The sequence below is a fragment of the Rutilus rutilus genome (assembly GCF_951802725.1).
Source record: "Rutilus rutilus genome assembly, chromosome: 1".
NCBI classification, from domain to species: Eukaryota; Metazoa; Chordata; class Actinopteri; order Cypriniformes; family Leuciscidae; genus Rutilus; species Rutilus rutilus.
In genome coordinates, this window is record NC_140209.1 from 32,618,450 (window position 1) to 32,634,186 (window position 15,737).

The 15,737-nt window shown below is 36.9% G+C and overlaps 2 protein-coding genes across 3 annotated transcripts in view; one reads left to right on the forward strand and one right to left on the reverse strand.

The window, feature by feature from the left end:
• Positions 1–1,475: 1,475 nt before the first annotated feature.
• On the reverse strand, positions 1,476–6,836 carry LOC311306960 (epoxide hydrolase 4). Its single transcript, XM_084435622.1, has 7 exons — positions 6,491–6,836; positions 6,021–6,106; positions 4,266–4,423; positions 4,060–4,188; positions 3,857–3,960; positions 2,691–2,839; positions 1,476–2,598 (listed from the first exon to the last, which is right to left on the reverse strand). Exons 1-7 carry the CDS (start codon positions 6,731–6,733, stop codon positions 2,361–2,363), a joined length of 1,107 nt encoding a protein of 368 aa, XP_084291748.1. The 5' UTR covers positions 6,734–6,836; the 3' UTR covers positions 1,476–2,360.
• A 1,414-nt stretch (positions 6,837–8,250) lies between these two features.
• brd4 (bromodomain containing 4) overlaps positions 8,251–15,737 on the forward strand; it is a 54,622-nt gene continuing 47,135 nt past the window's right edge. Inside the window, exon 1 of one of the 2 annotated variants that reach the window (XM_084423847.1) lies at positions 8,251–8,432. The gene's annotated coding sequence lies outside the window, so the exon portion shown is untranslated. The remainder of the gene's footprint in view (positions 8,433–15,737) is intronic. The other variant, XM_084423848.1, reaches the window with a different exon arrangement.

Consider the following 15,737-nt stretch of genomic DNA (forward strand, 5'->3'; position numbering starts at 1 on the left):
GTATGGCAAGCCGTTTTTATAATTATTCCATAATCCAATAATGGCTTATCACTAGATTCCATGTCAGTTCCATTAGATAGTAGGCTAGGCCTACTTATTTAGTTACTCATAATAACTATTCCAATTATTACACCTTAAGAAAAATGTGTTTTTTTTATTACTCCCATAGTAAATGATTGGAGAAAAAATATAGATGTTTTCATTGAACATAGAAGGAGCAACAGTTAGTGTGAAAATCAATCATAAAAGTGGTTTGTTTGTTTGTTTGTTTGTTTATTTCATTGTTTGTTTGTTTGTTTAAAACACGTATATGAGGTGGCAATGTGCGCCTTTTACCCCACATACAGGGGTAAGACTAAGGTGCAAAGTATTTACACAAACACTTTAGCTAAAATATGTTTTTAATCATGTCTAAGGTAATACTTGGTCAAAACAATTACTTTAGCGAAGTTTGTAGCCTACTATTTTCTGTTTATTTTGATAAATAAAATAATTCATTTTTGTTCAATATACTGATACTAAAATACGTTGATTTAAAAAAAAAAGAAAGAAACAAAATTATTTTAAAAAGTTACGATTCTGAAAGCAATCTTAAGGAGATCCCATAATAATTTTATACAGATTTTACCATGTGATGTCAACAAATGGAAAAGTCCTTCAGCTGTTAATTATTGTGCCTTTCGCCCCAACAGCAGGGGCGCTTTTTACACCAAATACCATACTTTTACATATTCTTGAAAAACTGTTGATTTAATAAGCTTGAACCAAACTGAAAATCATTAAGACATTTGTCTCAAAATATATATTTAATAATTTTAGCGATTTTTATTTGCTACTTAAACCTACAACATAAATAAAAAAATAAAAAAACATAACATTTCTGATCAAATTAGCGCAGAATCAACTTTGCACTGCTGTCTGCGATCGCGTCAAGGATCAGCCAAATTTCCATGTGCATCATGAAAAGCATCTAGGTTTAGAGGAAAATAAAATCAAAGGCATCCTTTACCCCGGTGCGCCTCTAGTCCTGCTGTATACCCTACAAATTGACTAGTCACTAGACAGTAGGCTATTACATATTTACTAGACACTAAAATGTTAGTTATATTTTAATTAAAATATAAAGTAGACATTCTGACATATGACAAGTAAAATGGCAATTAAAAAATATTTTTTACTAGCAACAACATGGAAAGATGGTGTCTCCAAATAAAAAGTTACTAGTACAAATAGGATCATCAATTGGAATATGTAGTCAAAAGTAAATAGTATTGCTATCAGTATTAGTAGAAGCATTACTACAAATAGTATTGCTTCAGTAAAAACTGAATGTTACTTAATTTATAACTATTTGGATAGTGACTACTTGGATAGGCTACTTTTATACTGTTATATAGCTTGCCACATGAGGTGAGCATATAACGAAAGTCACAGAGAAATTGATTTTAAAATGATGACTGTGACTAGGACTTGTTAAAGAGTTCACAACAAAATGAATTTTTACTTAGAATTATTTTCTACACGAAACACAACAGAAACCGAAATAACACAAAAAGATATTTATCAGAATGTCCTGCTCAGACGGTCTGGCTCCAAATCATCATAAAACCATCATATAAGTACCATAAAAGTATTTCAAAAGTAGTCTGTATGACACATGCACTATATTCAACGTCTTCCAAAGCAATATTTTATGTGTGAAACAGATTTAAAGTTTGAGCTATTAATTGAAATAAATGTTAGCAACGACAGACTAAAATGGCCTTGAAAGAATGTTAATTGCATTGTGCAACAAAGGTTTTTGTTTTTAACTGTGACGTATCATAATCATATGTTCAGTATGTACCATCCTCAAGAATTTGGGTTTTTCTCTATGAGAATATGTTTATTGTTGTCACTAATGCTGAGATAATTCAACATATTGAGCAGTTAACATGCCGTCCAATACTCACAGGAATACTAAGCCAAATAGAACAAGCATATCAGGCATTTTGATGTGGTTATACAGTATTTAGTCACACTAAATTTAAATTAGTTAAAATTTTTGATAACTATGTTGGATTTTCAGTTAAACAGCTCGCAGGAAAGACGCTATGGCAAAGTTATGATATATTATTATATATACCATCCTTGAAATCCTTATCTGTCGAAGTGTCTTGAATTGAAGATCTCATAAAATGCAATATTACAAGGAACAAATATGTAAAAGCTGAACTTAAACTTAAAACTTTGCATAGTTTCAAATATTTACTGAGATAACAAATTGCACAACATACATTTTCTCTGAAATCTGAAACATTGCCGGAGCCAAAGACGAAAAAAATATATATTCTTCATTGCGCCAAGTGAACCAAAGGCAATCAATGATTGTGTTTTATGATATCTTTATCCAGAACAAAGTCCCATATGAGTTTGTTGACTATCTCAGGTTGATCCTGCTGAACCCAGTGACTGCATTCGGGAATAGTGTGAATGACGACGGGACCCCTTGCGTAAGGCCTCGTTCCACCGGACATGCCCTCCACCAGTATATTGTCTGCCTCACCCCAAATTAACATGCAGGACACACCAACATCCTGATGCTTGTACAGAGTGTTACTGTAGAAAGAGAGGTACACAGTAACCACTTTAAGCAATGTACTGCAGTTTAGGCCCATGATATAGAAATGGGAGTGTGATGTGTTTTAAACCTGAGGAGAGAGCGGAAGTAGTTCAGAGGGGCTGTGAGCCCTCCAGGCTGGGACAGCCGGTACAGGTAACCCTCCAGCTGGGACTCAGTCAGTCTTCTGGCTTTGTTCTTGATGCCCACGTTCGTGCCACAAAATAGACCTCGAACCAACTATGCACATGACCAGTGTTGGAGAAAGTTACTTTTAAAAGTAATGCATTACATTGCGTTAATCCCGTAAAAAGTAACTAATTGTAACAGTTACTTTTTATGGAAAGTAATGCGTTACAGTACTTTCGCATTACATTTTCTCACATGGGCTGGGTTTGCTTGTTCGTTTTTATTTATAAAAGCAAATGTAAAGGCCCAAAAGTTTACCAAAAGTAAAAAAAAAAAAAAAAGCCTCAGGCTGAAGGAAATAAAAACGTAGGCCTGTACAGTAGAGGGTGCAGCTCAAGCAAACCTTTCAGCTGAAGAATAGGACGCAGTAAAAGAAAGTTCAACACTCATACTTCAGCAATAAAAACAAAAAGATGAAACCCAAATGTCATGTAAATCTGAAGTCGTTTTAGCTTATTCGTATGGTTGAATTGGATCATCGAAGGTCAGCAGCAAAGACTTGGTTAATAAAGTGAGATTAAATACATTAAGTATATTTGCATTATTTAACATCTTTAACATAATAGTAATATTCTGAGTTTTCATTCATTTTGAGGAATACTGAATCTGTTTTTGTGCAAGTGAGATGAGTAAATGCTCACATTTAGTCTAGAACTATAAGCATGTTCAAACACAGCGCCTCTGCACTTACGATTTCTCTCAACACAGAGATGTCACTCAATAAATGGGAAAACAAAGTAACTTGCGTTACTTATGTGAAAATGTAACAGATATTTAGTTGAAAATTCAAAAGCAATGCGTTACTTTACTGGTTATTTGAAAAAAGTATTCTGATGATTATGTAACTCGCATTACTTGTATTGAGTTACCCGCAACACTGCACATGACAGAAACGAGCTGTAACTATATGAGACCGAGGACAGGAAGTGACCTAAAAATGGTATTTAGTGTTTCCTGTTACAGTACAACAAAAAAAGTGTCAAGACATAAAATAAGCAGAAACTATTAACCACAGTGTCAGACAGTTCGGGCATAAAGAGTAAACCGTTAAAAGTGTTCACACTATACCTTAAAATCTTCAAGAGACAAAACAAATTCGGGCAGCAGGGGTAACTGAAAGAAACATGCATGTCCTGACCGCAACAGCTGAGAGGGTCTTCTCAAAACTGCATCTGGATTTTACAGAAATGCGCCCACATTTCAGTTTCAGTTCAGAATCAGACCAGCGTTTAGAAACACAAGTGAAACGACGACCTGTCTGGCTCTCTTACCCAGCCACGAGGCAGGGTGAGGGGCGTTCATGACGATGAGAAGTTGCACCATGTCGGGCCGCTCCAGTGCAAAATGCCATGCCAGCATCCCACCCCAGTCATGGCCCACCAATATACAACTCGTGTGACCTGTGAGTAAACACAGTTTCTCATTCCAGTGCATTTAGTGTCTATTTCTCACACTGTGATTTAGTCAGCAGGCCTACCCAATTCATCGATGGTATCTCTGATGTCATATAAGAGTGTCTCCAGCGAGTATTCCTCCAGCCGGACGGGTGCGTCCGAGTCTCCACAGCCACGCAGATCTAGCGCCACCGTGTGGTAATGACTGCCGAATTCATGTAATTGGTAACGCCAGGAGTACCTGCAGATCATACCGATACAAACTCTGACTTTCTACAGTGGTGGTCAAAAGAAACTATTTCTGTTTTGAATGTTTTTTTAAAGAAGTCTCTTATGCTCATTAAGCCTGCATTTATTTGAACAGTAAAACTGTCATATTGTGAAATATAATAACAAGTAAAAATAGTGGTTTTCTATTTGAATATACTTTAAAGTATCATTTATTTCTGTGATGCAAAGCTGTATTTTCAGCATCATTACTCCAGTCTTCAGTATCACATGATCCTTCAGAAATCATTCAGATATGATCTGATTTATTATCAATGTTGGAAACAGTTGTGCTGCTTAATATATATATATATATTATAACCTGTGGTATTTCTTTCAGGATTCTTTGATGAATAAAAAGTTGAAAAAGAACAGCATTTATTTAAAATAGAAATATTTTGTGACAATATACCATTCAAAAGTTTGGGGTCAGTCATTTTTTTCTTTCTTTTTTTGTCGTTGAAAGAAATTAGTACTTTTATTCAGCAAGGATGTGTGAAATTGATGAATAGTGGTGATAAAGATTGATATTTGTAGAAAAATAAAATCTATTTTGAATAAATGCTGTTCTTTATAACTTTTTATTCATCTACGAATCCTGAAGAAAGTTTCACAGGTTCCCAAAAAAATATTAAGCAGCACAACTGTTTTCAACATTATAAATCAGATCATATTAGAATGATTTCTGAAGGGTCATGTGACACTGAAGACTGGAGTAATGATGCTGAAAATACAGCTTTGCATCACAGAAATAAATGATACTTTAAAGTATATTAAAATAGAAAACCATTGTTTTAAACTCTAATAATATTTCACAATATTACTGTTTTTTTTTACAAATAAATGCAGGCTTGAGCATACGAGACTTCTTTCAAAAATATTAAAAATAGTAATGTTTCCAAACTTTTTACCGGTACTGTAAACGCTAAATGTGCTTTATGAATAAATATTATTGTTGTTGATATTTAATAATATAGACTACAAATATAATATTGATGAATCTTGCTTAATATGTTTCATCATCAATCATTTATATAATTTGAAATGTATGTTTAATGCTTTTCTTTTATTAATCTTTATGCCTCAAATGTAGCTGGTTGACTTAGGGTGAACTTTTACACCTCAGAGTGTGAAATCATGAAAACTAGATATGTTTGTGTCTTGTGTGTCTCCTTCGATGCAATATACTATGAAAAGAGGAACTTAGCTCTGTTCCGATAAGCACCTATATAATAGGGAGATCCATTGTACAGGTCAGTCTACCTTGGACTCTTAGGCTGAGAATATTATACTCAGAGTGTTTTAATTATATTTTACTTAGAATAGAAATATTAGAAGTGATTTTAACTGTTCATTTTATGTTTCTTTATTAAACTTTTAATCCTGATTATGGATGAATTGATTTGACTCTTCATTTATTATTTGATTGTCTGCTGTTAAGATATAAAATTTGACTTAATCATCTGACTGGATCTCCTCCCTGCATCAAATATGATATAATAAAAGAATAAAGGGCAGCATATGTACAATTTTAAATAAGCAGACGGAGAAAATGAAGCAAAGGAAGTCACCAGTTCTCTGGGAATCCATGAAGAAACAGCATTAGAGGCTTTCTGTGGTCTCCTTTAGTTACATAATGGAACCTCAAGCCTGAGCTCTGAAACGTGAAGAACGACCAAAAGAAGTCACAAAACAAAAGAGTCACATTATTTGATAAGAAAGAAAGACCTAGCCATTATTTTCAATAACTAGCAATCCTGGATCAATATCAAATTTGGTGAAAGATATATATATATTCCATCTGACATTGACTGTAATATCACAGGGTTACGTGTGTCCCCCATTAAAACAAAGGAATGTGAAATCTATTGTGAACGTCTATTTTTAAACACAGGTGGCGCAAGAACACAAGATATGGGCAATCATTATTTACCCGTTCATTCACCTTTCATTAACGACCTCGTACAGATTACGTTGTTTAATGTTTTTAAAGACATCAGATTAATTCTTGTTCATATTTGTTCATTATAAATCCTCTCACCCTGCCCTTCAGATATGCATGGTGGCCAAGTGCAGGGTCTTGGAGGCAGTCTGGGGGTTTCTTTCGGATGGTCCATTGAAAAGTTCTATATGGATCCTTAAATCCAGTCCAGGCAATTCGGATCAAAACCAAACAGGCAGTGATTCCAGCGGTGCCATACACAACCATATAATATACCAAAGAGAGAATCCATAAACTTAGCCGAGTTGGTAGTAAAAGCAAGTGCATCAAAGAATGACTCATGATGATTATAGGCAGCTAGTAATTTTAATAATCAGAGACATATGTCAAAGCACAGGCTCGATGTAGCAACTGTCCCTCGTCTTTGGTTCAGCTATTTTAAAATACACCCCATGTGACTGTGTGGAAACAACTGTCGCTGAGCTATTTTTGTATCACAAATAAACTGTCTGGGAGCTTGGCTTGAGTCACAGTGCGTGAACCGGAAGTTGCGACCAACTTTACTTAAGTATTATGATGCATTTTCCCAGTGAAATTGAATATAATGAGAACATAGAGACCGTTGCTTGTTTGTTTTCCCCGCTGGGAATTGACTGAAAAGTTCTAAAAGTTCCATTCAGCTCGCTGTCAGTGATCGCTGCAGACTGACTGACAGCTGGAGGAATGTTCTACAAGCCTTCAAACTGACGTCATCAGCGAAGGAAGGCTCTTCTAAGTACGGTAGCCTACATTTTCAGATTTTGTTCAAAGATTACAAATGTGTGTGAATCAACTTCACCACTAGTAATGTGCATCAACGAAGTAAAAGTGACATTTAAACGTAAATTCCTTGCAATTAAAGTGCCGGCTTTAATTGCAAGACATTATAAATGTAGGCTACCAACATAATGACGGCACGTAGGCTACTTTTGTACCAATAGCCTAATTGTTGGCTATTAAAACATAAGCTCAACTTCTCCTTTTACAAATGATCGTAGTGTTATTTTCTATAAATGTTAATCTATAAATATAGGCTACTTAATAGTATAATTTACTTAATATAATAACTACCACAGAATAAACTCTGACAGTGCAAACAACCCTAAACGAACTTTTCTTCACTGATTATTAAAAAAGTATTCTTATTTGTTCTCTTTCTCTGGCTCGTGGTGTGTTCACTTGTGTTTGAAGTCTCAGTGCCTTTTTCTTATTCCATTGTAGACATTTACGCTGTGTTCTCGCTCCGTACGTTCAATACATGCACGTCCTTAAAGTGACAGTTCACCCAAAAATGAAAATTCTGTCATTATTTTCGCACCCTCAAGGTTTTCGAAACCTGTATGAATGTCTTTCTTCTGTTGAACACAAAATAAGATATTTTGAAGAATACGAAAATATAATAATAACCAAAATATGACGGTAGCCATCGAAAAATACTATCAGTCAATGGGGTTCATCAACTGTTTGCGTTCAACAGAAGAAAGACATTCATACAGGTTTGGAACATCATGAGGGTGAGTAAATGATGACAGAATTTAAATGTTTGGGTGAACTATCCCTTTAAATGGGTTTTCTATGTTATGAACCATTTTAGGGGTGGCCAAAATTACAATTTAAATTTCACAATTTCTTCATATCTACAGGTAAAGCTTCATATTTTTAATAAGTCAGACCTCCGTCACACCTTGGATTTTGAGACTTTATTTCATGAAATGAATAATATAGAGCGGATGTGTTATTTATTTAAATATTTAAGCATATATTTTATTGTTATTGTTACTTCAGAGAGTGTTTAAATGACACCGATCAAAGGGCAAACGGAAGAGATCAGAGTTGAGAGGGGTTTTAGGTGATCTTTCACACGTGTGACAGACAGGAGCGCTCGCTGTCCTCCCACGTCCTGTGCGTCCTCCGCGCGCATGACGTCACCGACGTCTCGATCTGTTTGTTCTGGATTGTGGGAGAGAAAGAGCCCGCGCGCCCTCACAACAAAATAAAGAAGGTAAATAAACAAGCAGCCTTTACACTTATGCAAAGCGATTATTTCTTATTAACGGTCCCGGCATGTGCTGCGTCGTTTCGTGTAACGGTCAAGCGCGCTAATCAGCGCTGAAATGATTGTCTGGTGCGCGCGCGGTGAAAGCGGCCTGTGTGTCGCCGAGTGCTAACGCTAGCTGCTAGGAAAGACAAACTCATTCATGACAACGGGTCAGTCTGGATATCATTTTGCTCTTTGGCTCGTTGCATTTGTGTTTTAGTGCTGAATTACGACACCTACATCGCGTGTGCGTCAAAGAAAGCGAGGAATGCAGGGCCCTGAGGTTGTTTATTAGCATTAGGCCGTTTGCTGGTTAAAGCTAGCACAGCATCGCATCCCTGCTCTGCGCAGCTTCGCACAAATCTCACGTTTCCCTGTGCGGGAATGCTTGTGGATTTGACGTAGAATTGTACGAGAATGTGCGTACATTAACGCACGGTCAGATTAATTAACTCGGGTTCATTTGATCTGAGCTCGTTTCGAGCGTCTGACATTGACAGATGTGTGATAATGTGGACCGTGGTTGTTTCAGGCTTTTGGTCTGGGGTGAGAGTGTGTGTTTTGATCGTGTGCACGCACGCACACACACACACATTGAGATACGTGCACGACGCCGGACGAGTCCGTGTCACACATCGCTAGCATTGATAGCGGGTCGGAGGAAATATGTGGCTTATTTTCATGCTCTTAAGGCCTATTACAGTGCCTCAACCTCATTGAACCCTCCTAGTAAATGTTTTAATTCGACACGAACTCGTTTAACGTTAATATAACGGCATGGCCTTGGTGTTTAGCGACTTTGCGTGTTAAGGACTCATCCGAGCTGCCCGCGGTCGCCATTTTGTATTGCTTCTCCGTGTAACGGAGAAACACACAACCTTTACGTTTACATGAAAATGTGAGAGAGTCTGTAGGCATATTTAAATTATATCTTTCCGTGGTTAGTAGCATTATTATTCTTTATATTAAAGTGTGTTTTGTTAAAAACGGTGTCAGTTTCGATAGAGCTCTTGTCATGTCAGTAGCGTTATTAGCCGCGCAGCGCTTTCGGTTTGCGCTCAGAGTCAGTGAGTCTAAAGATTTTGTTGCAGAAATATCAGATAAACGATTATTGCGCGGTTTAGATATTCGGAATATTAAATGCAGCCATTAAACACTTTTTGTTTTACACGTAAACTTGTGTGAGGAGCATATATCTGTGGTGTGTTTGTTATCTGACATCATAGCTCTGTGATTGACAGCTGCTTGGATGACTGACAGGTTTCCTTGCGTGATTTGCTTTTGTGTTCGGGTGTGATTTTTAGTTACTTGGCAATTTTGGTCGCTTATTAAAGGCACGATGAAATCAAAAATGACTTTTTTTTATGGAATATTGCACATAAAAGTAATTGATCAGTGCATATTATTTATTTATGTACCCTGGAAATCTATAATCAAAATAACTTGCAACGATATTTTCTCTGATGACTTGTTTACTGGCACTAGGCAACCTGTCACTCACACAAGATCACAGCAATAGCAAACCAGAATGATCCAATCAATTCCTGATGGACAATATCAAGTCCTGCTTAAAAAAAAAAAAAAAAAAAAGTTTGTTCAGGGAGCTGTTTCACTCGGATATGCGTCACACAATGGGGAAGAAAATACTATTACAATTTCAATTTCATGCTGATTTAAAGTGATTTTTGTGTGTGTGTGTGTTTGGAAGTAATTTTTGTCACTTAGCAATTTTGCTCACTGGCCTTAGGTTATGTGCAGACTGCAGGCAAAGTGGCTCAAATAGGCCTCTCATGATAACTTATACAATAACATGTGTAACACGATATATTGTCCCAGAAATAGTAAAAACATTTTTTTTTTTTTATAATTCTTTAGAACATTTAGATGGTAATGCTGTCAAAAAATAAATATCCCCCCCCAAAAAAAACTTTCTAACAAAAATAACACGTAGGAAAAAAAACATTGTTCTCTTTCGCATCTTTTTGCACTTGAATATTTAAACTGGCAAGGCGTAAAAACACGTGCAAATGATAAACTTTCATAATGGTACGGTACGGCACTGGCCCGATCGGGCAAGTGACCGGAAAGTTCCGTCAGCTGTCCCGAGCGTAGTTCATACAGCCAGGGCCGTCGGGCAGTCCTTACTGTCGAGTCCTGCATCCCATCTCAATCATGTATGTTTCTTTATCACGCTAACTTTGTCAATAAAGTTTAGTATTGCGTTTTTTGCAATCATTTTGCTGTGGCAAATTATGCAGGATTGCAGAAATGTGACTTTTCCACTGTAATCACTAATCATGAAAAGGAGGGACTATTTAAGTAATTTAATTACTTAATATCTACTTATCTCAAACTCAGCTCCTTGAAGGGCCATTGTCCTGCAGAGTTTAGCTCCAACTCACCTCTAGTAATCTTGAAGACCTTGATTAGCTGGATCAGGTGTGTTTATTAGGGTTGGAGCTTGGCCTGTTACAATAACTTCTTTTTGTTGGGTGATTATATTGTTCCTGAAATAACTGCGATAAACTAGGCTATATTGTCATTTTAAGACCACTTTATGCCACTTAATATATAATCATAATAAAACAACATAATAATGCAAGTGGGCCTACACGCGTTAAAATGAATTTTTTTTTTATTAAGAATATTTAGATACTGGAATCAGTATCAAAAATAAAATATCCGTCTTGTGCATGTTTACATAGAAAAACAATGGGAAGCCGCGTTCTCTATGAAACTGTGAAAGATCTCCATTTCGCGCTGTCAGGTTTATATGTGCACCGGAGCAGTGGATTGCTGCTTTTAAAATCTGAGTGCATTTAGACTTTTACTTCCAAACTGTCTGTAGATGTCAGAAAAACACCGTAATATTTCAAATGACACCGCCTTTTCACCTGTCAATGTCCTCTGTGTATGAAGGAGCTGCCCGAGCCCTGCTCTCGCCTCCAACATGGAGAGCTGATAAGATGACAGAGGCAGCGCGATCAACAAAATGTTGGTGACGTTCATTTTTATGTAAACAATGGGCAATACATTGCGTCACCAAAAATGAGCGAGGTCCACAGAATCGGGCATCGAGTTAAATAACACACAAACAAACTCTCCATTTAAATATTCAAACCATCAAGGGGAAAATGACAAGTGAAAGCAGCTTTGCAGTGTTATGGATTGCTTTTTGTGATCAGCCAAATGTGAGACCTCCTATGAATGAGCAGTGTCAACCAGCCCCCTGACAAACCCCCCTATCATGAACCTCTTTCGCACTGTATATTTCTAGGAGCTAGCCGCCAGGGTGGAACTAAATGTTCCCCGAGGGCCATTTTCCTGGTTGCATTCGCACCGCAAGTAGGAATTCTGAAGTGACGTAAGCCACGCTTGTTATGACTTTTGTTTTAACGGCGCTGTGCTCCCATTCTCTGTCTTCATTAGTTTACGGTCTGTTTAACAGTCCTGTCCAATACTTTATTAGAACTGTTATACAAAGAAAGTAGACAGTATATGAGAAAGTATTAGCGTTTGCCGTGTGGCTGATGTACAGTGTCGGTGACTGATGTACAGTGTCGCTAGCTGAGCAGAAGTACATAAGTGTTTCGTTTGGTCCCCTACAGAGTTGCGTTGGATTTTCTCCTCAGCGTAAAGGTTGAGAGGTCCATCTATCAGTTTTCCATGTTCGTAACTTCGTAGAGTTAGTTTGTGGTAGGGCTGCACAATATATAGACATTTTTGAAATATCGCGAATGTATATATAGCGCTGTGCATATCGCAACAGCTTGCAATAACTGGGGTCATGAATAAAAGACAGAGAAAATCACTCACAATTCATATAGTGAAAACTAAGCAGTGTTTTATTTTTACATTTGATTATTCAGTTTCTGTTGTAAACTCTAATGTAGGCCTACCTGAAACCCTAACCCTGTGGTTTACACTAGGGTTGTGCCAATAGACAATATTATCACGTATCGACGATAGTCATGGTTATCGCTGATGGCAGATATCTTGAACGATATCAATACGATAATTGGCTTGTTTTCTATGTATTAAAGTATTATTATTATTTTTATTATAAAGCTAGTATTGTTATTAAATTGATATTAGGAACTACAATTCATTTGACTTGCCTAAATTCAGAGCGGCATCCCCGACATGTGCGTATGAGGACTCCTCTAAGAAAATGTTTGTAAAACAGACAAAAAAAACTACATCCCACATCAAACTTTAATTGCAAGGTGATCCATTCACAAATTGTCAAGAGTGCTTGTTTTAACAGACGCATCATTCTTGTACAGATCCAAGATGAAAACGGCATCGTTGTTCGTCAGTATTTTGTTTCCATAGCACATTAACAAAACTTTTAATGACAATTAAAACAATATAAACACTTGTTTAACAAGAACACTTCAAACACTTGTTTAACAAGAAAACCCGATTCTGCTGAATAGACTGACGATGCATGTGGTCATGTAAACACATTAACCCGTTTTCCTTTATCGGAGTCAAGTCATAAGTTTAAGTATAAACCGATCGATTCAGATAGATTTTTGCCCCTTACTCTGATTTCTCCCGGCATTTAAAACACATTAAGCCGCGTGGGTTCTTTGGGCTTATCGAAGTGTGCATATGTGAAGTGCATCCAGACAGAGAGAGCACTGGTAGGAGGACATATATCGCAAACTCCGACTCTTTCTTGACCCAAGAAATTATTAAAACGTGTTCCCATCTCGTGCAGAAGAACAGTCAAAATGCTGCATCTGTAACGGCATGAGAGGATAATGTGTGTCCGTAAATTTCCCGCTGACATGTTGAAATACTCCGAGTCAGATACAAGAATTATTAGGATCTTTTTTTTTACCCCACTATACCGGGAAATATCCTGATTTAGCCTATTAATAAACACTCCACCTTTGCTAGCAAATAGAAAAAGATTCTCATACGTAAAACGAAGTAATAAAACAAGCAAATTAATGAGTAAATAAGCAAGCTAATAATCAAATAAGAGCTTATTTGATTATTAGCTTGCTTATTTACTCATTAATTTCATAAATTTTCCCCTCACGATAATATCGTGTATCGCCGATCTCACAGGCTGACAATAGGACGATATGAAAATGAAGCCTATCACCCAACACTAGTTTACACGTATGTTAAAATAACACTTCTTATGCTACAGTAAAACACTGCTGCAAAAAGAATGTGAAACATGTATGTAGGTTATGTCATTTTAAATATATTTTAAAGACAATTTAAGTTTATTTTACACACTTTAAGCATTATCGTATCGCATATCGAATGTCGCATTATTTAATGACATATCGCACTTTTCTTCAATATCGTGCAGCCCTAGTTTGTGGAGTAAATGTATAGGCTATAATCTGTGTGTTTACACAGCTTTTAAAAAATGGCGGGTGCTGGTGTTTTTTCGGCGTTCGGCCAATCAGCGAATACTAACGTCACTGGTAGTGCTGGTTTAGACCCTACTCTGAAGTAGGAGCTAGATTAGTACCCCCAAAAGACGTTGCTAGGAATAAAATCATTCTCATTTCCTGCGGTGTGAACACGCCATTAGTTTTAGGAACTATGAAAAGGTTCCTCCGGTGCTAAAGCCCCTATAGACTGACTTTCTTTCCTTCTGCATGGCATCCGCTGTGAACATGCAACACATCCGTATAGAGAACGTCTCACTTCTTAGGAGAGTTTAGTGATGTAATGGGTTTAATTGACTCACTTTAGTACGACTAACACACAGGGATGGTAACCTCTGTACCTTTCATACTCGTAAGCCCTATTCGGATGGGATTAACTTTACAAGGGTAGATGGAGTAATGTAATTTTACCACAGGACGTTTGTAATATTAATGGCCAATTCGCACGGGATAAGATATCTCAGTAAAACTAGCAGAAGTGGGAGGGGTAACTCGATTTGCGCATCGCCGTCACCCTCATGTCGTCATGTGCGTATTATGTTGCTTCCTGACATCATGTGCGCAAACACATATAACCTATGTTTTTATATATATAAAAAAAAACAGTTATGTCCGGTCGAACGATGTATTAAGTGACTTCATATTGGATTGTGTTGGTGATAGGCAATTACCTAACGCTAAAAGATGTTTCGTGCCTCTGACAAGTGCTTTCGATCTTGATCTGAATTGTATGTGGAAAACACTTGAGTTTTTTTTATTTTATTTTATTTAACCTTTATTTATCCAGGTAAACTGTTTGAGAACCACTTCTCATTTACAAACATGACCTGGCCTTTGAGTTTTGCCACAGACTCGTCCCAGCGTCTAGAGCGCAACTGAATGCTTTTTCAAGCGTCTCCATACTTAAAAAAACGCAGAAAACTACTTTTAAACACAAAATGACTAAATATTTACGTACATATTTACAGCGGGTCTATTCGCACGGGATTAGTATCACCTGAGGTAATTTTTCCAGCCCTTTTTACTGAAGGTAAAAGTCGCCGTAATCTTTACTGACATTGTCCGTAATTATTACTGAGATGGCACGATTCGGACGGGACTAAAAATCACAGAGAAGCTCTGGTAATTATTACTTTACTTGACCCCACCTCTCCATGTTAAACTAGTCCCGCCCGAATAGGGCTATAGGCTGTGTGACTGTACCTCGCCCTCAGACAGCATAAAGTGCACAGAGATAGCAGGGCAGAGGTCAGGCTAGGGGAGAAACACAAACAGCGTTAGATGTGTCTTAATGTACAGATGACTGTAGGCCAGTGTTTTCTGCTTGGTTGTAACTTTACAGTGATCTTGTAGAGTGTATTTGAGTGCTCTTGTTGGCTGGAACTCCTCTGTGTGTAGCCTATGTGTGCAGGTCTGGTTGTTTTCCCTCCTTGCAGTTTTTGTTGCCATAGCAACTCCATCATTGGCCTCATTTAGGATGTGACCTCTGCTCTGAATAAGGGGAGCAGGAGTGAATGGATGGGAGAAGAGAAACAGAAATTTCCTTGTATCTGTGTTTCTTTCTTTCTTTGCATTGTACATCAGAAATGCCAAGTTATCCCGTATTTGATGATGGTTACAAATCTGTGTGTGGGAGGTTGTGGTTGTAACAGTGTTATTTTAGTATCACTGAGATACTATTATTACAGTTTTTGTTTTATTTCTAATATTTAAAAAAATATATATTCTGTTTTCTGTTTCTGTAATTGTGCGTGTTTGTCATTTTTATCAGTTATTGTTTTTTTTTTTTTTTTTTTTTTTTTTTTTTTTTAAATCTAGTTTTTGTTAGTGCTAAGCATATTGGAAAACT

Bases quoted from the DNA above. Each gene is read 5' to 3' on its own strand.
- LOC311306960 (XM_084435622.1), bottom strand. From the start codon at position 6,733: ATGAGTCATTCTTTGATGCACTTGCTTTTACTACCAACTCGGCTAAGT. The intron at 6,107-6,490 runs GTGAGAGGATTT...TTCACGTTTCAG, and splicing joins ATGCATATCTGAAGGGCAGG to AGCTCAGGCTTGAGGTTCCA. The intron at 2,599-2,690 runs GTTTAAAACACA...CTCTTTCTACAG, and splicing joins TACTTCCGCTCTCTCCTCAG to TAACACTCTGTACAAGCATC.